This window comes from Carcharodon carcharias, chromosome 7 (assembly GCF_017639515.1).
Source record: "Carcharodon carcharias isolate sCarCar2 chromosome 7, sCarCar2.pri, whole genome shotgun sequence".
NCBI lineage: Eukaryota > Metazoa > Chordata > Chondrichthyes > Lamniformes > Lamnidae > Carcharodon > Carcharodon carcharias.
In genome coordinates, this window is record NC_054473.1 from 173811165 (window position 1) to 173835210 (window position 24046).

The 24046-nt window shown below is 44.3% G+C and overlaps 1 protein-coding gene across 1 annotated transcript in view; it reads right to left on the bottom strand.

Moving 5' to 3' along the window:
• dusp22a (dual specificity phosphatase 22a) overlaps window positions 1–24046 on the bottom strand; it is a 129743-nt gene that overhangs the window by 23806 nt on the left and 81891 nt on the right. The window contains exons 5-6 of the mRNA XM_041192676.1: window positions 4827–4901; window positions 4514–4685 (exon numbers count right to left, since the gene is read on the bottom strand). Of these exons, the coding sequence (XP_041048610.1) occupies window positions 4514–4685; window positions 4827–4901 (247 nt within the window). The remainder of the gene's footprint in view (window positions 1–4513; window positions 4686–4826; window positions 4902–24046) is intronic.

The window sequence follows — 24046 nt, forward strand, 5'->3', positions numbered from 1 at the left end:
AAGGTATGAGAGAGGCTGGAGCCAATAACTCTTTGTAAACCCTCTAAAAAACAGCTTTACTTGTAGAGCTTCCACTTGTGGACATACCACCTGTGCTGACCTCACCAATAAATCTGAAGCTACCTGTGGCTGGCAGGGGTTCCATATAAAAAGTGAGCAAACCAACAACTGAGATTCCCCATAGAAAACTGCTGTTACCAACCTCTTACAGGCTTTGAACATAGCCTGGAATTCAGAACTGTTATTCTTAAACCAACTGCTTCATTAACTTCCTTTAGGAAAGGGTAAACAACAGCAACTTGCATTTATATAGCATCTTTGACATAGTAAAATGTCCCAAAAAACTTCCCATGAGTGTTGTCAAACAGAATTTGACACCGAGCCACATGAAGAGATTTTAGGTAGGTTTTAAAGAACAATATAAATAAAGTTTTAGGTAGGTTTTGAAGGAACAATTTAAAGAATGAGATTGAGCTAGAGAGGCAGTGAGGGTTAGGGTGAAGTCTAGCGCTCAGAGCCTTGGCAGCTGAAGGCACAGTTAGCAATGGTAGACCGATGGAAACCGGACATGTGCAAGAGACTTGAATTGGAAGAGCACAGAGATCTCATAAGGTTGTGGAGCCTGTACTAGGAACTATCTTTTGGCCCTGGTGGGAGGATATTCTTGGTATCAAGAACTGTCTTATGTTAATACTCCATATGATGGCAGCATCTTGCATAAGCTGTTGGACCAGCTTATCATTGTTCAACTGTGACTAGCTGTCTTTCTCTTTCTTCAATGTTGCTCCTAAAACTTATCATAAGCAAAGTAGATCTATGTTGTATTTTTAAGAACCTAAATGTGATCAAGATCAGTCACAATCAGGTCCAAATTCAGCTCAGTTATCCAATTTTGTTCAGTTTGCCATCAGCTATGGTCACGTGCATCACAATATATCTCAATAGCTAAAAGTAAGGCTTCAAGTATTTCTAAATGTTTTTGTTCATGTGCTCTCATTTTCACAATGTGTTTATCCATGTAGCCTTCTGTCACTGAGAGCCCATGGAAATAGTTCTTGAAGCTTGATTTAGGGAATTGCTATATCTTTGGCTGAAATTCACCAACCTTCCACAATGATATAAAAAATACTTTGGAGAATCATTAAGATCTCTATCATTATTGTCAGACCTTAAACACACTTCAGTTCTCCCATACTGAAACTAACTCATCTGGAGATCATCAGTAATTTGAGAAAGGAAGCATATGAATGAAGTCCCGGATGCACTGTCTGTGGTGTTGAAAGTGTTATTGCTCTACATAGACACACTAAAGATATTCTCTGTTTAAGAACACATTTTCCATTTCGCTCAAAACACACATACTCTGTCTAAAGTAACTCTATATATTACTGTCTTATCCATCTTAAGAAGCTTTCCCTTATTTGTCTGTCATCCTTCACAATGTTGCAACTGAACTGTGTGCCTACCAAAGTCAGCCTGAAATGTTTGCTATTGTTGTCAGTTGAGAGCACCTGCTAATCCTTGCTTTAGTTTCAATTCTGCTGCTGCTTATTTTGGCATTAATAACTTGCTGTGTGTAAAGGATTTGAATTTCCACTCCCCCAACAAAAAAAGCCCAGTTTTGCCATTTTCAGAGTAGGGGCCGGGGGTGGGTGTAGTTGGGAATGGGCTGGTTAATAGCACAGATCAGTTGCGGTATTGATCCACTGATCTCACTTAGAGAGAAATCAGGTTGAGAACTTTGTTTAGTCACATAAGGAGAAAGATCATTCAGCCAATGAAGCCATCAAGCTAGCTCCTATACAGATCACATACTAGACTATCCTAAGGTCACCTCTGCCCCACTTACTTAATCATTTATGGGGCAGTCCTCAATAATTGCTTCCTGATTCCAATGATAATCAAGTCAAAGTACTCACATCTTCTTTGTTCAAACCTGGACACGTATCTTTCACAGATGATCCCCAACATTCATTCTCCCCCATAGGCTCATAGCAACCATCGCAAAATCAGAATATTAGAATACAGAGAAAGGTAATTTGGTCCAGCAACTCTGCACTAATGTTTTTCAGCCACTCCAAGAATCACCTACTCTCATCCATCCCTCCCCCCGTACCTTTTAACATTTCTCCTTTTCAAGCAACCTTCTACATCCCTTTTCAAAGATTTCCCTTTTAAAGGGGTTTTGCTTCAACAGTTTACAACAGAGAATTCCACATTCTAACCACTCTCTTGCACCTTTCATAATCTTGAAAACCTCTTCAATTCTTAACCTTCTCAGCTCTAATAAAGAGCCTTAATTTCTCAAAATTATCTTCATAATTGTAACCAAGCATCATTGGTGTGATAAACAAGGGCAGTAAACTGTTTTGTTATTCGGCACTCTACCGGACAGAATTACCTACTAACCAGAATTTCTGGTGTTCCCCTAATACGAATCATCACTTTAATTTATGTTTACATGTACTATTGAAGATCAGAGGCAAAAGGAATACTGTTCCTTACTTCCTGAATACGTGCATATTTGTTCATATTACAAGTATTGCACTGTATTCCATCAGTAAATGGAGCTCTCCATTAATCAGCATTTTTGATTAACTGGCACCATCGGTTCCCTGCACAATACAGGCACAAAAGATTTTACTGCATTTGCCATAGCACACTGTTATCAGTGTGATGTAATTCATAGAGTAGTTTAATGAGAATTTCCTCCTGCAAAAATTATACCAAGCTTCCTATACTTGGACTCACGTTCCTAATTCAGATGCTGGGTCCCTGCACTTTTCTACCCCTACCAAGCCCTCTCAACCTTTGAAATTCACACAATCCTGGATCACTAATGCTTGCTACACTTTATTTCTCTACAGAAGATGAGTCTCAGATTATGAATGGTCTGGATTTAAATTTAGCCACAGAAATTACATATGAAGGGTGCAGAACAAGACAAGGCTAGATATAATTAACTTGACCTTCTTAAAACTCCATTCTATTCCTGGTTAAGCTCAAGTCCATTTACCAACATTGAAACATGCCCAGTGCTCAATTTATTTTCATTCCACTCAGGAACATCATTTCTTTCCACAATTTCCTGGTTCTATTTTTCTCCCCCTCTCTAGTGTTTCAACTAAAAGCTTGAATGTTTCATTAGCCTTTAAACTGCCTGGAATGCAGACTGAAGCTCATGCACACATAAGAAAAATGCACATTAATGTTAATACTTGCTCTGGCAATCCCTTCCCTAGGTTGAATAATCCACAGGAAGCTTTTGTTTACAAAATCTAAGCATTGGCTTCCTGGTTTAATTAAAGCATTAATACTCAATGGAACTGGAATGCAAAAGCCATCTCCAGGAAACTAAACATTGTAAATCTGGATAGGCTGAGTATATTGGGTCTACATCCTCTGGAGTTTAGATGAATGAGAGACGATCTCATCAAAACATACAGGGTAGACACTGAGAGATTGTTTCAGCTGGTTGGGGAATCTATTTAGGACTGATACGAGGAGAAATTATTTCACTCGGAGGGTTGTGAATCTTTTGAATTCAGCATCCCAGAGAGTTGTGGATGGTCCATTTTTGAATATATTTAAAACTGGGATAGGCAAATTTTTGGTCTCCCAGGAAACCAAGGGATATGGGGATTGGGCTGGGAAGTGGAGTTAAAGCCCAAGATCAGCCACGATCGTATAGAATAGTGGAGCAAGCTCGACAGACCATGTGGTCCACTCCTGATTCTATTTCTCGTGTTCTGCAGCCTTGGCTTTACATTTATCCAGAACACAATGGGGAGATATTTGTTCATGTAGCGCCATTTCTAGAGGTCTATGCAGATTTACATCAATTCACCAGGGTAAACAGCATTGATATCAATCAGAAGCACTGCACAGAAAGTGGCCTGCCCCCAGGAAATCAATGTAAGTCTGCATAGTGCTGCTGAATTTCTCCACCTTATTCCATTAACTTATATCTGTACACAAAGAGAGTTCTGCCTCTATCTATTCTTCAGTGACAATATCATGGAACTTGTCATACTTCTTAGCATTCTAGTAAACCTACAGTGCACCTTTTCGATTGCTTTTATATCTTTCCTGTAAGGGAATTCCCAACAATGTACTTAACATCTAACAAAAACATTCCTCCAATAAGAGTTTACCTTACATCATGTCTGGATATAATGGAGACTAACTGACAGAAATTGATTGCTATGATGAGTCAGAAACTTGTATTGTGCAACTTACACCATGAACCAAATGGATCCTTTCTTTTCTTGTCTAGAGACATGGCGGGATTGCTATAGCAACTCCTGTGTATCTTCTTTATAATGAATTAAGCATTTCTTATAGGCCTATTCCAACAACAATCACAGCAACACCCTATGGCAGCTCATACTTTACGGTGAGTTCTGTTGCACACAAATTCTTAGATCGATGTATCGCATTTGACTTCTTTAGCATTGATCATTTCAGTCTAAAACTCAGAGATGTCAGAACATTGCTCCTGGGCTTCAGTTACCTCTTTTACAAGAGTCGCCTCAAACTCTTGGAGCTGTTGCTGGAAGCCATAGTTTGGGCTGACAAACGATCGGGCAGCCTTCACCGCAGACAAGCACTCTTCCCAGCCATAGTCGGTTACTGTCATGAGGTAAGCCACCACCACTGTTGTGCTGCGTGAAACTCCAGCTAAACTGTGCCATGAAAGACAGAGGGTTGACAAAGGAGAAGACATTTAATAATGCATTGTACTGCACGATTCTATGAAGGAAGCAACAACAGACATGGAATAATTTCCAAATTTTACAACGTTACGAAGCTGATGCTGCACCTACCAGTGAACAATGCACCCTCCTCCTTGCATTCGACATTCATGGATAAACTTGATACACTCCTTAAAGTGCTGCATCCTAGGAGACATAAATCAATGATTTTCATTGAACAGCCCATTTACATTATTTTTTAACACAGCTCCGACACAACAATGCAGGGTCGGCTGTCCTGTGAAAATATCTTGTCCATTTTCTCAAGGAACTTTCTGCCTCTGCAGATTATCACCATGAGGTTATCTTATCTTTGGCAGTCAAATTGGTCTTTGCCAGTGATGCGAAACACACTGGTAACTCTTTCATAGGGGAGCATTTGGCTCTGATAGACTCTAGCCTACCATTTGGAGGCTGCTAACTAGGAGCTGACAGGCACCACACTCAGCTGGGGGCTACTTTGCCGTTGGGGAAGTGCTGCCACCTTTGGAAAATGGCCCCTAACTAGGGTTTTAATTGACTGCTCACCAATGTGGAGCAAGTTGCCAACTTTTTGCCCAGGAAATTGCAATATCCCCAGCCCATTTTCCGCCTATTTTCCTGGACCCATCTCCACAGGGACGGGGAACTTTCAGCCTAGAGACTTACAGCACAGGGGCAGGCCAGTCATCCCATGGTGCCAATGCCAGCTCTTTGGAAGAGCTATCCAATTAGTCCCAATCCCCTGGTCTTTCCCCAAAGCTCAGCAAGTATTTATCTAGCTCCCTTTTAAAAGTTGCTACTGAATCTGCTTCCACTACCCTTTCAGGCAGTGCATTCTAGATCATAATAATGCAATTTAAAAAATTCTCCTAATCTCCCTTCTGGCTCTTTTGCCAATTAGCTCTTTTATGTTTAAGTAATGTGAGGTTCATACAGAAGATGTGTTGAGAACTGCCATTTCTATTTCTAAAAGAAAAATAGAACACCAGCTCACTTGCCCTTTAAAGATCTTTTTTTTTCTTTATTCTTTCATGAGATGTGGGCATCACTGGCAAGGCCAGCATTTGTTGCCCATCCCTAATTGGCCCTTGAACTGAATGGCTTGCTCTGCCATTTCAGAGGGCAAGTTAAAAGCCAACCACTTTGCTCTGGGTCTGGAGTCATACATAGGCTAGACTGGGTAAGGATGGCAGATGTCCTTCCCTAAAGGACATTGGTGAACCATTTGGGTTTTTATGACAATCAGTGATAGTTTCATGGTCACGGTTACTGAGACTGGCTTTCAATTCCAGATTTACCACCAGCTGTGGCAAGATTTAAGCCCATGTCCCAGAGCATTAGCCTAGGCCTATGGATTACTAGTCCTCTGCCATAATCACTAAACAATATCACTCTTCTAAATCATTTATCACTCACCAAAAAGCCCCAAATATAAAAATTTCCTATTGTGTATAAATCACTCTTCTTTGAATTAAAAACGAAGAACAGGGCCACTCTTTTTATTCTGTAGCTAAGGAAATTGCTTCACCATTTCCTGATGCTTATTAAAAGAGGTGACAAGCTCCTCTATTTCTGACTTTAAGAATTAACAGTCTCTTTTTCATTCAAAGGCATATGTTATTTTTTTTTCTAAAAGCCTCCCCAAGGGTTTCTCTTTAAGGTACCAACTCAGGCTAGATAGCCAGTCCAGTAGCTGCAATGAACCTGCAGTCTCAATAGTCACAGAGACAAGAACATTGAGAAGCAAGGAGTTCACACTTTCAAAGAAACATAAAAGGCAAAAAGCTGCTCCAGCGAGAAGTACTCAAGCTTGGAAAATGAATTGCGCCTCTTCGCTGGGGTGGAGAAGGGGCGCAGTGGGGAGAAGGCACCAAAGAACTGCCAATGTAGAGGAGGGTGGAGAAAATCTAGCGTATGGCTGAGACAGGAATAAGCATAACTCAAACCAGTACGGAAAAACCAGCTAAACTTAACCAATTGCCTTTTGGGAATTGCGGCCAATTGGCAGCGCTTGTCGCCAGTTGGCTGAGCTCCCCATTGGTTGCAACTGACGCCAGACGTCACCAGTCAGCTGTGTCTCCAGTTGGAAATAGTCGTTGCCAATAGCTACAAACACTCTTACAACATCAGAAAGCAAAACCATGATTTATAGGGCAGCTTTACGGTAACTGGGTTCCAAAAATGCCTCATAATTCAAAAACAACCTAAATTTAGCCCTTACAAGGCAGATATTTAAGCCAAAATAAAAGCAAAAAACTGCGGATGCTGGAAATGCAAAACAAAAACAAAAATACCTGGAAAAACTCAGCAGACCTGACAGCATCTGCAGAGAGGAACACAGTTAACGTTTCGAGTCCGTATGACTCTTCAACAGAGCTAAGGAAAAATAGAAAAGAGGTGAAATATAAGCTGGTTTAAGTGGGGGGTGGTGGGACAAGTAGAGTTGGATAGAGGGCCAGTGATAGGTGGAGATAGCCAAAAGATGTCATAGACAAAAGGACAAAGAGGTGTTAAAGTTGGTGATATTATCTAAGGAATGTGCTGATAGGTGACAATAAGGGTAGAAAGCAGGACGAGCAAGGTACAGATAGCCCTGGTGGGGATGGGGTGGGGGAAGGGATCAAAATAGGCTAAAAGGTAGAGCTAAAACAATGGATGGAAATACATTTAAAAATAATGGAAATAGGTGGGAAAAGAAAAATCTATATAAGTTATTGGAAAAAAGCGGGATCGGAAAGGGGTTGGGGATGGAGGATCTCTGACACCTCCCCTTCCTTGAACTCTCTGTCACAATTTCTGGTGATAGACTGTCCACCAATATTCATTACAAGCCTACCGACTCCCACAGCTACCTCAACCACAGCTCCTCACACCCTGCTTCCTGTAAGGACTCCATCCCATTCTCTCAGTTCCTTCGCCTCCGTCACATCTGTTCTGATGATGCCACTTTCAAAAACAGTTCCTCTGACATGTCCTCCTTCTTCATTAACCGAGGTTTTCCACCCACAGTGATTGACAGGGCCCTCAACTGTGTCCAGCCCATCTCCCGCGCATCCGCCCTCACACCTTCCTCTCCCTCCCAGAACCATGATAGGGTCCCCCTTATCCTCACTTATCACCCCACTAGCCTCCACATTCAAAGGATCATCCTCCGCCATTTCCGCCAACTCCAGCATGATGCCACCACTAAACATATCTTCCCTTCACCACCACCTCCCCCCCACCCCCACCCCCGGCGGCATTCCGCAGGGATCGTTCCCTCTGGGACACCCCGGTCCACTCCTCCATCACCCCCTACACCTCAACCCCCTTCCACAGCACCTTCCCATGCAACCACAGAAGGTGCAACACCTGCCCCTTTACTTCCCCTCTCCTCACCGTCCAATGGCCCAAACACTCCTTTCAAGTGAAGCAGCATTTCACTTGCACTTCCCTCAATTTAGTCTACTGCATTCGCTGCTCCCAGTGCGGTTTCCTCTACATTGGAGAAACCAAACACAGACTGGGTGACCACTTTGCGGAACACCTTCGGTCTGTCTGCAAGCATGACCCAGACCTCCCTGTTGCTTGCCATTTTAACACTCCACCCTGCTCTCATGCCCACATGTCCATCCTTGGCCTGCTGCATTGTTCCAGTGAAGCTCAACGCAAACTGGAGGAACAGCACCTCATCTTCCAACAAGGCACTTTACAGCCTTCCGGACTGAATATTGAGTTCAACAATTTTATATCATGAACTCTCTCCTCCATCCCCATCCCCTTTCTGATCCCCCTTTTTTCCAATAATTATAAAGATTTTTCTTTTCCAACCTATTTCCATTATTTTTTAATGTATTTCCATCCATTGTTTCATCTCTACCTTTTAGCCTATTTTGATCCCTTCCCCCACCCCACCCCCACTTGTGCTATCTGTACCTTGCTCATCCTGCTTTCTACCCTTAGTGTCACCTATTAGCACATTCCTTAGATAATATCACCACCTTCAACACCCCTTCGTCCTTTTGTCTGTGATATCTTTTGGCAATCTCCACCTATCATTGGCCCTCTATCCAGCTCTACTTGTCCCACCCTCCCCTTAAACCAGCTTATATTTCACCTCTTTTCTATTTTTTCTTAGTTCTGTTGAAGAGTCATACGGACTCGAAATATTAACTGTGTTCCTCTCCGCAGATGCTGTCAGACCTGCTGAGTTTTTCTAGGTGTTTTTATTGATATTCAAGCCAGTTGTGTTATCTGACTGTAAGCTGGAAGCATTGATTTTTTAAAAACTGTTTGACGACAACCAACCAACCTTTATAGTTATATTTCATTCTATATGACAAAAAGTTTATAAATAAGTTGCATTTAAGTCTGCTGATTTCACTTATAGGCATTCAACAACATGATATTATGTAAGTTTCTTTCTATCTACCTGCTTGTCTATTAATATATACAAAACCAGAACTATATGCATTCAATACAACAGAATCACTTCAAATACTCGAGCGAAAGCTAACACACTCAAACCCGCCCTCCATCTTCCTGCTTTCAAAAAGTAACACATTTAAGTTACAGATTTTCCAACTTGACATTGTCAGCTTCCTTTCCATTTTGGTTTGAAACATAGATTAAAAAAAACAAATTTCAGAACAGAAAGATGCATCAAGCTCACAGGAAGAATGATGGGCGAATACATTTCAGGTGCAATCACACTAGCTGAAACAGACCCACAGAATCACATAATTGTTACAGTGCAGAAGGAGGCCATTTGGCCCATTGTGTCTGCACCAGCTCTCCAAATGAGCTTCATGACTTAGTGACATTCTCCTGCTTTTTACCCGTACCCTTGCACGTTGTTTCTATTCAAATAATCACCTAATGCCCTCTTGAATGCCACAATTGAACCTGCCTCCATCACACTTCCAGGCAGTTCATTCCAGACTCGAACCATTTACTGCGTGAAAAAGTTTTTTTTCACATCACATTTGCTTCTTTTGCAAATCACCTTAAATCTGTGCACTCGCGTTCTTGATCCTTTTACGAGCGGGAACAGTTTCTCCTTGTCTGCTCTATCCAGTGCCCTGATGATTTTTAACACCTCTATCAAAGCTCCTCTTAGCCTTCTCCTCTCCAAGGAGAACAGTCCCAACCTCTCCAATCTATCTTTATAAGTCAAGTTTCTCATTTCTGGGACCATTCTTGTAAACCTCTCCTGCACTCTCTGCATCCTTCCTATAGTGTGGTGTGCAGAACTGTACACAATACTCCAGCAAAGGTCTAACTAGTGCCTTATATAAGCTCAGCATAACCTCTCTACTCTTGTACTCTATGCCCCTATTAATAGCGACCAGGATACTGTATGCTTTATTAACTGCTCTCTCCACCTGTCCCACCACCTTCAATGACCTATGCGGCATATACACCCAGGTCCCTCTGCTCCTGCAAACCCTTGAGAACTGTACCCCTTAGTTTATATTGTCTCTCCATGTTCTTCCTACCAAAATGCATCACCTCACACTTCTCTGCATTGAACTTTATCTGCCACCTATCTGCCCACTCCACCAACTTGTCTTTGTCGTTTTGAAGTTCTATATTGTCCTGCTCACAATTTACAATGCTTCCAAGTTTCATATCATCAGCAAACTTTGAAATTGTCCTCTGCACACCAAGATCTAGATTATTAATATATATCAGTAAAAGCAAGAGTCCCAATACTGACCCCTGGAGAACTCCACTACAAACGTTCCTTCAGCCGGAAACATATCCATTGACCACTACTCTCTGTTTCCTATTACTCAGCCAATTTTGTATCCACATTGCTACTGTCCCTTTTATTCTATGAACTATAACTTATCTCACAAGTCTGTTGATTGGCACTGTATCGAATGCCTTTTGAAAGTCCATGTACATCACATCAACAGGATTACCCTCATCAACCCTCTCTGTTACCTCCTCAGAAAACTCCAGCAAGTTAGTTAAACATCATTTCCCCTTTAGAAATCCATGCTGGCTCTTCCTAATCAACCCACATCTTTCCATGTGACTACTAATTTTATCCCGAATAATTGTCTCTAGAAGCTTCCCCACCACTGAAGTTAAACTGACTGGTTTGTAATTGCTGGGCTTATCCTTACAACCTTTTCTGAACAAGGGAATGATGTTTGCAATTCTCCAGTCCTCTGGCACCTCCTCTCGCTCCTCTCAGTCTAAGGAAGACTGAAAGGTTATGGCCAGTGCCCCCGCAATTTCCCCTCATGCTTCATTCAAAATCCTTGGATGCATCTCATCCGGTCCCGGTGCCTTGTCAACTCTAAGTACCAACAGTCTATTCAGCATTTCCTCCTTATCAATTTTGAACCCTTCCAGTGATAGAGTTTCATCCTCTGCCACCGTGGCCTCGGTAGTATCTGCTTCCTTGGTAAAGACAGATATAAAGTATTCCTTTAGCACCTCAGCCATGCCCCTGCCTCCATGTGTAAATCCCCTTTTTGGTCCTTAATTGGCCCTCCTCCTCCTTTTACCACCCTCTTACTATTTATATGCCGATAGAAGACTGGAATTCCCTTTTGTGTTGGCTGCAAGTCTTTTCTCATGATCCTTCTTTGCTTCTCTTATTTGCTTTTTCACCTCTCCTCTGAACCTCCTGTATTCCATTTGGTTCTCAGTTGTATTTTCTACCTGACACCTGTCATAAGCACACTTTCTCTTCTTTATTGTAATTTCTATCTCCTTTTTCATCTAGGGAGCTCTGGGTTTGTTTGCCCTACCTTCCCCTTTTGAGGGAATACACATTGACTATGCCTGAGCCATTTCTTTTTTGAAGGTAGCCCATTGTTCAGCCACAATTTTTCCCTCCAGCCTCAGGTTCCAGTCTATCCGGCCCAGCTCCGTTGTTGCTCCATTGAAGACGGCTCTCGTCCAGTTAATGATTCTTACTCTGGATTGCACATTGTCCTTTTCTACTGTCATCCTAAACCTTACGATACAATGAACACTGTCTCCTAAATGTTCCCCCACTGACACTTGATCTACTTGGCCCACCTCATTTCCAAGAACCAGGTCCAACAGTGCATCCTTTCTTGTTGGACTGGACACATACTGCTGTAGAAAATTCTCCTTAACACAAACTAGGAACTCTTTCCCCTCTCCACCCTTTACACTACCTCTGTCCCAGTCTACATTTTGGTAATTAAAGTCCCCCACTATAAATACTATATAATGTTTGCATCTCTCTGTAATTTACTTGCAGCTTTGTTCCTTGACATCCTTCCCACTGGTTGGTGGTCTATAAACTACACCGAGTAATGTAATTTCACCCTTTTTGTTCCTTAGCTCTAGCCAAATTGATTCTGTCCTTGAACTCTCTTCGATATTCTCTTTCAGCAGCATTGCAATGCTCTCCTTAACCAATACCGCCACCCCTTCTCCTTTTCTTCCTTTCCTATCTTTTCTGAACACCTTGTACCCAGGAACATTTAGTGCCCAGTCCTGCCCTTCCGTGAGCTAGGTCTGTTATTGCCACAACATCATATTTCCACATGGCGATCTGCACCTGTAACTCCCAATCTTATTTACTACACTCTGTGCATTAACATACATGCACAGTTACCCTGATTTAGACATCATGACTTTCGCCCTTGCTCTGATTCCAGCTCTTGAACAGATTGCAGCACACACTAATAATCTTTCCTCTGCAAGATAAAGTGGTAAATAACAGGAGAGAGCAGCAAAGAACCGCAGGGGACAGGCACACCTTCATTTCCTCACCGTCTTGTAGGAGACGGTGTTCCTCATTATTGGCATGACCTTCACTGAGATCACAACAATCGGCACCATTGAAGTCATCCAAGATGACGAGTTGTTTCTGCCTTATGCAAGATTCTTAGGGGGTTTGACAGGGTAGTTGAGAGGTTGTTTCCCCTTTTGGGGGAGTCTAGGACCAGAGGGCATAATCTCAGAGTAAGGGGTCACCCATTTAAAACAGATGAGGAGGAATTTCTTCTCTCAGAGGGTAGTGAATCTGTGGAATTCTTTACTGCAGACGGCTGTAGAGGCTGGGTCATTAAGTATATTCAAGACTGAGATAGATTTTTAATTAGAAACAAAAACAAAAATTGCTGGAAAAACTCAGCAGGTCTGACATCTGTGGAGAGAAAGACAGAGTTAACATTTCGAGTCCATATGACTCTTCTTCAGATCTAAAGAGAAGTAAAAATGTGGTGAAATATATACTGTTTAAGGGGGCAGGACAGGTGAAGCTGGTTAGAAAGCCAGTGATAGGTGGAGGCAAAGGAGAGATTGCAAACTATATCATAGACAAAAGGTCGAAGGGGTGTTGATGGTGGTGATACTGGCTGAAGGAGATGCTAATGGTGACATTAAGAGTAGAAAGCAGGATGAGCAAGTGACAGATGGCCCTAGTGGGGCTGGGCTGGGGGGAGGGGATGGTGTAGGAGAAAAGACCAAAATAGGCTAAAATGTGGGGATAAAACAATGAACGGAAATAAATTTTTAAAATAATAATAAGTAGGTGGAAAAAAAATATATATAAAAATTTTAAAATAAATATTTGAAAAAAGGGGATCAAAAAGGGGTGGGGATGGAGGAGAGAGTTCATGGTCTGAAGTTGTTGAACGCAATGTTAAGTCCAGAAGGCTGTAGAGTGCCTAATCGGAAGATGAGGTGCTGTTCCTCCAGTTTGCGTTGAGCTTCACTGGAACATTGCAGCAGGCCAAGGATGGACATGTGGGCATGAGAGCAGGATGGTGTGTTGAAATGGCAAGCGACAGGGAGGTCTGGGTCATGCTTGCAGACAGACCGAAGCTGTTCTGCAAAACAGTCACCCAATCTGCATTTGATCTCTCCGAAGTAGAGGAGACCGCATTGGGAGCAGCAAATGCAGTAGACCAAATTAAGGGAAGTGCAAGTGAAAGGCTGCTTCACTTGAAAGAAGTGTTTGGGTCCTTGGATCGTGAGGAAGGGGGAAGTAAAGGGGCAGGTGTTGCACCTTCTGCAGTTGTGTGGGAAGGTGCCGTGGGAGGGGATTGAGGTGTTGGGGGTGATGGAGGAGTGGACCAGGGTGTTCCAGAGGGAATGGTCCCTTTGGAATGCTGCCAGGGGGGCGGGGGGGGATGTGTTTGATGGTGGCATCATGCTGGAGTTGGCAGAAATGGCAGAGGATGATCCTTTGAATACGGAGGCTGGTGGGGTGTAAAGGGAGAACAAGGGGGACCATATCATGGTTCTGGGAGGGAGAGGAAGGTGTGAGGGCAGAATCAGTAAGGGAATCAAAGGATATGGGGAAAAGGCAGGAAAGTGGAGTTGAGGATTATCAGATCAGCCATGATCTCATTGAATGGCGAAGCAAGCTCAATGGACCAAATGGCCTACTTCTGCTCCTATGTCTCATGGTCTTATGGCCACTTCAACCTCATTTCAAAAACTGGTATCAAGCACAAGCTGCAGGTTAACTTATTAGTCTCTGTACCATTGCTATCTGTCTCTCCCAGTATTTTGTGCACACTGGTATTTCTCTCTAGTACGCTCTCCGGTTCCCACACCCCCGCCCTCCTAACAGCACTAGAAAAACGCCCCAAAAGGAAGTCAATCCCAGCTCTGTTCAGGTGCAACCTGTCTGGCTTGTACAGGTGCCATCTTCCCCAGAGCCAGTCCCACTTTCTGAGGAATCTAAAGCCCTCCCTCATGCACCATCTTTCCAGCCATGCATTCACCTGCCTTAACCTTCTATTTCTGTACTCATGGCTTTTGTCTGGGGTGAGACCATGAGCTAAAAATTGGAAAAGAACCATTGGTGGGTGCAGAGATCGCAATTGCGATCACCCCATGCTCAATAGAAGAAATGCAGGCAGTATGCAAGCTTTGTGCTTCCTGTTCATCTACATAATTGTGCATGCAGCCCAGTGCTAATCGTGCCACTGAGTGGCAGAACACCAGGCAGATCGAGAGGTTCATATGAGACTAGCACAAATTAAAGCCAGCCCACACTTCTAAAAGCTAGTCTGCCCACGTTAAAGTGGAGATGACCTCTTGCTGTATGGGAAAGATCCTCTCAACAGGAAAAAACCAGAACAGACCAAAGAGAGAGAGAGGAAGGGCTCCCAGGTTCAGCATGGGATGGTTTAGTGCAGGAGGTGGAAAGGAAAAGAGACTTCATCTTTCTACAGGCGGCTGGGAGACACATAAGACAAGCACTTAGAAGAGAGCAGAAGCAGATAGCCACCAAGGTCAATGCTAGGACTCTGGCCCCTGAACGCCTGGCTACATTGTGGGAAAAAGTTCAATGATCTCCTGCGAGTAGTCAAGGTCAGTGAAAGCTTCTTCAAATGCCATCTGTTACTTACCACACCACCAATCTCACACATCGCTCAAAGCCACACACCTGCACCACTGATCCATCCAGCAACCAGAACTCATGTCTAATATTTATATGATCCACTTCACCCTCACAGGCTTACCATTGCTGGAAACCTCACTCACACTTCACAGCTTCCATATGCTTCTAGCCATTCAGCTATGACAGGCACATTACTTAAACAGATTGCAATACACACACTAATAATCTTTCCTCTGGGAGACAAAGTGGTAGGTAACAGGAGAAGAGCAGCAGAGAACTGCAAGGGACAGGCACACCTCCATTTCCTCACCCTCTTGTAGGAGACAGTGTTCCTCATTATTGGCGTGACCTTCACTGAGACCACAACAATCGGCACCATTGAGGTCATCCAAACCGACGAGTTGTTTCTGCCTTTTCCACCTTCTGAAATCCCACTTCAACCTCATTTCGAAAACTAGTATCAAGCACAAGCTGCAGGTGGTATAAACGTGCACCTTTTGCTTTCCACGTCCTCCCCCTTCCCCCACCCCAGACCTCTCCTTGTGCAGTTATCCCTGAAGATGGAGGGTGTGAAGAAGAGCATTGCTTAGAGGAAGAAACACCATTGCTCAATCTGCCATTTAGAAGCACCGGCCCAGATACTGGCATTGCACATACCCTAGAGCATGGTATGGGGGTAGGATCTGCACATGGTGACCCAGAAGACACGAGTGGGCTGCAGAGGCAGAAGCCACCGAACGTCTTAACTGCTGCAGTGGAAGATCAGACTGAGGTCATGAGATCCATGCTCATTGCCAAGGAGACTCAGCTTGGTGGTATGAAGACTCAGATTTTTGCCATCATGGCTGTGGATACCAGTGCTTCAAGGGGCTTGTAGGCTCTCACTGCAGTCCTGCAATCTGTGCTACAGCAAATGATCGCATTGAGGCGCTGCCCCAGGGAAATGGCACTGGTGCTGTTATGCCTTCCCTCAGGATGACAGCCTTCATGCTCCCAATACTGCCACTCCACCAGTGTCCCTGCTGTTGCTGGTCAGCCGGTCCAGACTGCTTCCACCCATACCAAAGTGGTACGGTCCAAAGCCGAGCCCTCAAGGCCTAGAGCTGCTCGAGGGCATCCTGCAAGGTCCTCAGCAGTCTCCCCCAGAGAAAGTCAGGTGCCTTCCACCCACCATGCTGCAGCCACTGGGGCAGCAGTGCACAGCCAGGCAAAGACACCCACAAGACACGCACTAAGGGAAACCACAAAGGTGAACAGTTCAATTTTGTGTGTATTGCTGCAAGTGTTCTTGAATACTGGTATGGAATCTTTCATTTGTTATGTCTTTTATTTAAGGACTTTGGCTAGAACGACACTTTTAAGGTCCATAACAGAGGGATAAAAAAATGGAGAAATGTGGATCAACTGTAAACTGGGGATTTTTTCAGGGGAGTTGGAGTCTGATAAGACACTCATGGACGGCCTGTCTGGAGCAATGAAGTCCTAGATGCCTCATCTCTTCCTTTTCCTCCTCCTCCTGCTCCTCTTCCTCCTCCTGAGGTGGTTGCCAAAAGCCTGGAAGGCAGCACTGCACCCTCATGATTGTCAGGTGTTGGGATGAAGCAGACCATCATGAATTGACATCCTCCAGCACATACTAGAGGGTTCTCCCCAAGCGGTCCAAGCAGCAGAACCATTGCTACAGGGTGTTAATGGTCTGCTCCAAAATATTCCTAGTTGCACGTTGTTTCTCATTGTAGTAGCACCCTCCACATATGGTCAGGTGGCAGGGTGGAGTAATGAGTCACTACTCAGGGGGAGCCCTTGTTGCCAAACAACCACCCTCTGATTTGACAGTGGTGGTTCAACGATGGCTGGATTGGCTGAGTAAAACAAGATGGAAGCATTGTGGCAGCCGCGAGGATAATGGGAATTTACCAGCATGAAGGTCTGTGCATGGTCACACACCACCTGCATGTGCAGGGAGTGGAGCCCTTTGCGCTTCCCACACATCCTCCCATTGAGATGTGGCACCTGCTGAGCCAAGTGCCTGCAATCAGTAACTCCCTGCACCATTGGCAAAACCATGTGCGCACTCCCCCCGCTTCTCTCTGTCTAGAGAGAAGATAATGAAGCTTCTTTCCTGGTGTAGGAGGCCTAAGTGATCTCTCTGATGCAACGGTGCATGTTGAACTGGGAAATGTTAGTGATGTTGTTGGCTGCAGCCTGGAAAGATCCACTGGTGTGGACATTGAGGGCCATGTCAACCTTCACAGCCATTGGTGTGGACATTGGGAGCTATGGCAACATTCACAGCCAATGGGAGCACCATCCCCTCAACCTGCACTGAGGCTGTGTGCCCAATTATCGCAGGTGGCACAGTGCCTTCTTGGTGAAACCGCAGACACTGCGGCTGAGGTCTCTAGGTGGGTAAGGCCTCCTGCTGTGACACCCCCCCCCTCCCCGTTCTTCTGTGAACATCTCTTCCCTGCTGCCTCTATTCCATCTCCCTACGATGCTGCAACCAAACAGGAACTGCAACCTTAGCCCCCCCCCCCATCTCTCAGAGGGAATTTCCTGCTCAGAGACCTTCAAATTCCATCCACCCACTTCCACACATCTCTCCTCTGCCTAAAAGAACGTCTGTCAACTCCCCCATCACTAACATTTCCCAGTTCAACATGCACCGTTGCATCAGAGAGATCACTTAGGCCTCCTATACCAGGAAAGAAGCTTCATTATCTTCTCTCTAGACAGAGAGAAGCGGGGGGAGTGGATCGTCCGGGTATGTTGGCGGGTTTCACAAATGTACATAAGTGACGTGCACTCGGCGAGCTGCACTTCTCTCGGGACTTTGAGGTTTCTTTACCAACCTTGCTTCAGTCAGCACTTGCAGTCATCAGCGCCAGGCTTCACAGACAGCACCACATCACTGTTAGGGGGGGTCATGGGCAGGTATCTACCAACCAGACCAGCCGTAAGGTGGGGTTGGCTTTTCAACAGCTGTAGGGCCAGGGCTTGTTCGAGGAAGGGGGAGAAGTGGCCTCAGGCAAGGGAAGAGGCTGCAGGGCGAGGGCTGCATTGGGGAAATGGGGTATCCCAGGGTATGTGTGGGGACACAAGTTGATCGGTGCAAGTGGCCTCAAGCTGGTGAGGGCTGAGGAAACATCTCCAGAGGAGATGAGACCAGATGGAGATGTGAGGGTGTATGTGAGGGAGTGAGTGGTGATGTCCCTTGAGCTGGCAGTGAGTGAGATGCCAGTGAATGTGTGATGGCCTTGTAAGCGTTTGAGTTTAGAGTGATGAGATGGTTGCCTTACCCTGGTGGCACGGATGAGATCATTCATCCACTTTCTGCACTGGGTGACCAACCTCTTGTGTGCAGCATTGGGCACTGACCACCTCTGCCACCGCCTTCCAAGCAGGAGTGGTGAGACTGATGGGCCTCCTGCGGCCAGAGCTGGGGTAGAGGACATTGCAATGAGCCTCCACAGCGTCCAGAAGGCATCCCAGGGATGCACTTTTCTTGGCTTTTGGGGCTATGACTTCACCGGAGCAGTCCTGGGCTGCAGGCATCGAGAAGTGTGCGCGCGGCTGCCATTTAAATATGGCGTCCTGCATGAGGAAGTGACATGGTGGCGGTGTGGCCGGCAAATCGGAGGCCACCCACCTACATGTACAATTGATGAGGGGCGAATGGGACGATACAGCCCGAAAACCCACCATTGCGGCTGGCGGGCGAAACGACTTTTTTTTCCGCCTCCTACCACACTTTGTGCAAATCTGGGATGATTCCGCCCATTGTTACAAAATGCTCCTTTGTTCATTCTTTCAGTTCAAGGTAAGTGGGCTTCTGTCAAACTTGTGTGCTTTTGGAATTGTAACTGGGGAGCTTTATGCCTCCATCATTTATGCTCCTTTATAATGAATTGTAATGAGCCATGGCTCATCCATATGCATCTACTTCAGCACCGGCTATTTATATTCTGTTGCACAACATATGGTTTAAACACTAACTGCCCACTCCCACAGAAAAGAGGAATCGAGTTTTTATTTAACTTTAACCTAGAAATTAGGAATCAATAAACATTCAGTGGGCTGTTCTCAGTCCAACTGCGAAAGAAAGAAAGTATAAGGGAAAGGCAAAAGTGTTTATAGGACACTGGCTCTCCAATATGTTAATAGTGCCACATGGTAGGCCAACAGATGGTTGTCAACTGTTCAACAGTTGTTGATCTGGACTGTGCAGCCAGAGAGAGGTGTGGCTCAAGTACCAGGTGCTTCCTGACAGGCAATGAGCAACAGTTCAAATAGATAGTACTGAAGTAAATGTATACGGATGAGCCATTGCTCATTACAGTTCATTGTAAAAGAGCATAAATGATAGGGACATAAAGCTTTCCAGTTACAATTCCAAAAGATTCTGGATGGCTCCTGTGACATCTCTTCTCAGCTTGTCTCAAGACTTGAGAGGGGCAATTGTGACAAGCCAGCCGTCTGCCTTGTCAACCAAGGTCTTGCAAAGCAGAAGGGAAGAAGATCAAATGAGGTGAATTTTTACTTTGAAGCAGGAGAAAAGAAGTAAAGCTGACCAAATGGATGGCAACAAGCTAGAATTACACATGTAATTTAACAACAAGGGAAAGGATTGGATAAGGCACATTTCTGGGTGCCACCCCATCGAGCGAGGCAGCATGCAATCTACATGCTGTTCCCTCATCCCATCCTCATCTCAGCCACCTCATGATGTGCTGCTGACTGGCTGCAGCCTCCACAAGGGGCCCCACAGCCTCCATGGCAAGAGCTAACCTGGGCCTTAAAAAGATAGCCTACCCCTCGTAAACCGAACCACACTCACGCAACTGGAGATACAGCAGACTATTGTTGGAACACTTGGCTAGAAGGAAAAGCACAACAAATGGATCAACAGTAAAGGGAGGAGGATGCCAGGTTTGCTGATGGGGCGCTGGAGGTAATAGTGAAAGAGATGGAAAGGAGCAAAGATGCCATATTCCCGGAGGGGGTCAGGAGGATGTCAAAGCTCACACTGAGAAGGAAAGGAAGCAGTTGACCAGGGGGATTAATTCCCGGAGTCTAGCCCCAAAGACCTGGCTGCAGTGCTGGAAAAAATTCAATGACCTTACACGGCTGGTCAAGGTCAGTTAATGTTTCTTCATGTTAAATCTCCTACCCACTACTACCCCAACCTTTCACGCTGCTCAATACACTATGCACCCTCATCACTCACCCAGCAGCAATCAGGACCAATGCCTAAAAGATTCTCCGCCTCACCTTCTGACTCCTACCAATGCTGCCAGCCTCACATCCACCCCTCACAGCATTCACATACCTTCAGCTATTCAGTTATAGTGGGTACATCATCCAAACACATTGTGAAGTGCTTACAATTTTCCCCTTTCTTACAGGGGAGAGTGACACAAAACCACAGGGAGCAGCAAAGAACCAGGAGGATACGGGCTCACGTACATCAGCTGAGCCCTCTGAAGAAGTCATACAGAATCGAAACACTAACTTTGTTTCTCTCTCCAAGGATGCCGCCAGACCTGCTGAGTCTTTCAACATTTCAGTTTTTATTCCCTCCAATAACATTTTGATTGGAAGGATAGGGAGGACTCTTATTACTTGGAAGTTGCAAGACCAGTTCGGGTAGAGGAACAAAGGGATTTCAGAGTACAAATATGCCAATCACTAAAAATTGCAGCAAAGGTTTGCAAGGCAGCAGGTAATAAAAAAAGGAAACCAAGCACTGGGTTTTATTTCTAGAAGGATAGAATTGAAAAGTAGAGAAGTAATGCTAAACCTGTATCAAACTTTGGTTAGACCACGCTTAAAAGTACTACATGCAGTTCTGGTCGCCATATTATAAAAACGATATAGAGGCACTGGAGAATGTGCAGAGAAGATTTACAAGGATGATCCCAGAAATGTGTGGGTATACATATCAGGAAAGGAAGAACAGGCTGGATGTCTTTTCTCTTGAAAAAAGAAGGCTGAGGAGGTGACCTAATAGAGGTCATTAAAATTATGAAGGCTTTTGGTAGAGTGGATACAGAGGGAATGTTTCCTTTTGGAGGGAAGAGCATAATTAGAAGCCATCAATATAAGATAGTCACCAAGAAATCCAATAGGGAATTTAGGAGAAACTTCTCTGCCCAAAAAGTGGTGAGATTGTGAAACTCACTGTCACTGGGAGTGGTTGAAGCAGATAGTGTCGAAGCATTTAAGGGGAAGTTAGACAAACATATGGAGAGAAAGGAATAGAGGGTTACAATGATAGATTTAGATGAGGAAAGCTGAGAGTAGGCTAGACTGGAGTGTAGACACTGGCATGGGCCAAGTGGGTTGAATGGCCTGTTTCTGTTCAGTACATCCTATGCAAACACAGAACACAGTACTTCCACTAACTCTGCACCAACAAAAGAAAGTCAAAAGCCCCTCACCTGGAAGCTGGATGGTAAGTCCACATGCAAGGGGTCCCTCCTACAGCTGAATGCACGTCCAGCTTGGAGTGATTAACAGTGATTAACACGACCTGTGTGATCCAAAATTGCAGATTATGTGTCAAGTCAAAGTTAGGGGCTGTTTGATATCACAATTCACCCACTCTGCATCCTTCTGGCAATGGCAGGCCCATGCTAGTGCCCATCATTGAGGGCACGCCGTGTGGGCTACGAAGGGAGTGGCTGGAAGCAGCCCACCTGACATTTTTTGAGCTCGGGGCTTCCTTAGTTCCGGTGCTACATTCTCTTCACTTTGTGCAGGAGTTCCTTAGCAATAACTTACTCCCCAAGAATTGCGCGTGGAGAAAGAGGATTGGGACATTGATTTGCCATGCATTTCCTGCATTTTCGATATTCCTGAATTCAGGCACAAATCTTTGTTTGAATGTTAATCTTGTCATTTCCCCAATCTTTCCATTTAATTTAGGCATTTGTTAAAAATTTCTATAAAGTGGAGGTAGCATTCCAATGTCACCATTACTTTTGCTTGTTATTGGAACTCGCACGAAATTTTCCCGTGAGATATTATCCCCTCCACTAAGGCCAAAGTGCATACTAAACTTGTTTTCTTTCACGTGCTATGAGACTTGAACCTTGAGAAACATGATATGCAAATATTTGTGTATACAAGACAAGTTAGAGCAAGCATCAAAAAACTGATCTAACCTCAACGATCAGATCTTGGTTACGTGAACATGTAAATGTTCCTAAAGAAAGTCACCTTTCTGCCAGGTAAGCAAGTGCAGACATCTGCTTTCTCAGTGTTCCGATCATAACCTGAAAATCATGGCAACGCTGGCTAGGAATCAGTTGAGAACATAGGAAGTTAAACCACTAGAGGGCAAAGATGGAAGAAAGAGATGAATTAGGTGCTTATTAATGAGGGAATTGGCTTCTCAATGGCTAAGATAAAAGCAAAAAACTGCGGATGCTGGAAATCCAAAACAAAAACAAAAATACCTGGAAGGTATTCCTGAAAATACCTGCAGCTCTGGCAGTATCTGCGGAGAGGGACACAGTTAACGTTTTGAGTCCGAATGAGCCTTCAACAGAACTAAGTAAAAATAGAAGAGAGGTGAAATATAAGCTGGTTTAAGCGGGGGGGTGGGACAAGTAGAGCTGGATAGAGGGCCAGTGATAGGTGGAGACAACCAAAAGATGTCATAGACAAAAGGACAAAGAGGTGTTGAAGGTGGTGATATTATCTAAGGAATGTGTTAATTAAGGGTAGAAAGCAGGACAAGCAAGGTACAGATAACCCTATTGGGGGTGGGATGGGGTGAAGGAATCGAAAAAGGCTAAAAGGTAGAGATAAAACAATGGAACTGTGTCCCTCTCCGCAGATGCTGCCATACCTGCTGAGTTTTTCCAGGTATTTTTGTTTTTGTTCTCAATGGTTTAGTGTGTTCTATGTGGTACAGTACTAAAATATACAGGCCAGATGGTCCCAGGTTCAATCCCCAGTCTGTGCTGAATAGATTGATTTCAACTTGTTTGGCAGTTGGCACATTAGAATTTGAGTCAGCAACTTAGCTAGGAAGAGATGGAAATAATTCAGCCAGGACTCCTGCTACCAGTTACTTTCCAAACCCCTGTAAAAAAAATTAGCATGTGTGTGAATAGCAGGTAAGATCCATTGATCGATAACTAGCCAAGATTTACTGCCTAGATTTGTAAATGTCAATGATCCTGTGGATAAGGTACCATTGGGCTTTTGGTACCCATGGAACTATTCCCCAGTTATTGTTAGAGTCATTGTGATAGGAAGGATGAATACTGGTAATGAGTATAGAAATGAATATGGGTTTTTGGTTAAAGTGAAGAAGCAGAAATGGAGAAAGCCTGACCGCTAGAAAAGGTGCGGTGAGAGTTTGGTGCTGACAACAATAGAAGGTGAAACATCAAGAAAAAACAGGCCAAGTCAGAGAAGGATAGATAAACAACATCAGAAACTGGACTGAGGGAGGAATGACAGTGGAGCGCAGAATTGCAGTGGACAGGGAGAGATGGTTACTGCACATTGTCCACTATAGCTAATTATGGATGAATGGAAAAGAACAATGTTAGTGCCAGGAGAATGGAATAATTTTCCATTTTTATTCTCTACTCTTGTCCATAAGCATTCCCAACTTGGACTCAGAAGCTCATGAAACCAGCAGCTGATTTTACACCAGAATTAATAATTGAATCAAAGGAGGCAGTTGAGGAAATACAGATATTCTGATTAATAGATTCTAAGTGGGCATATCAAAGGCTGATGAAAATTAATAACATCAGTACACAGGAAAAGAAACATGGGGACGTGGCTCACAAGCAATGTGAAAATAGCTAAAGATGTCCGATCACAATGGAGTTGCAATCAGCAAAACAAATAAAGTGCTTTGACAGTACATTCAGGAAAGTACAGTACAAGTCAAAGTAAGTCATAATGAAACCGTACAGAGTTGAAGGCAGAGCATATTTCAAATGCCGCATCC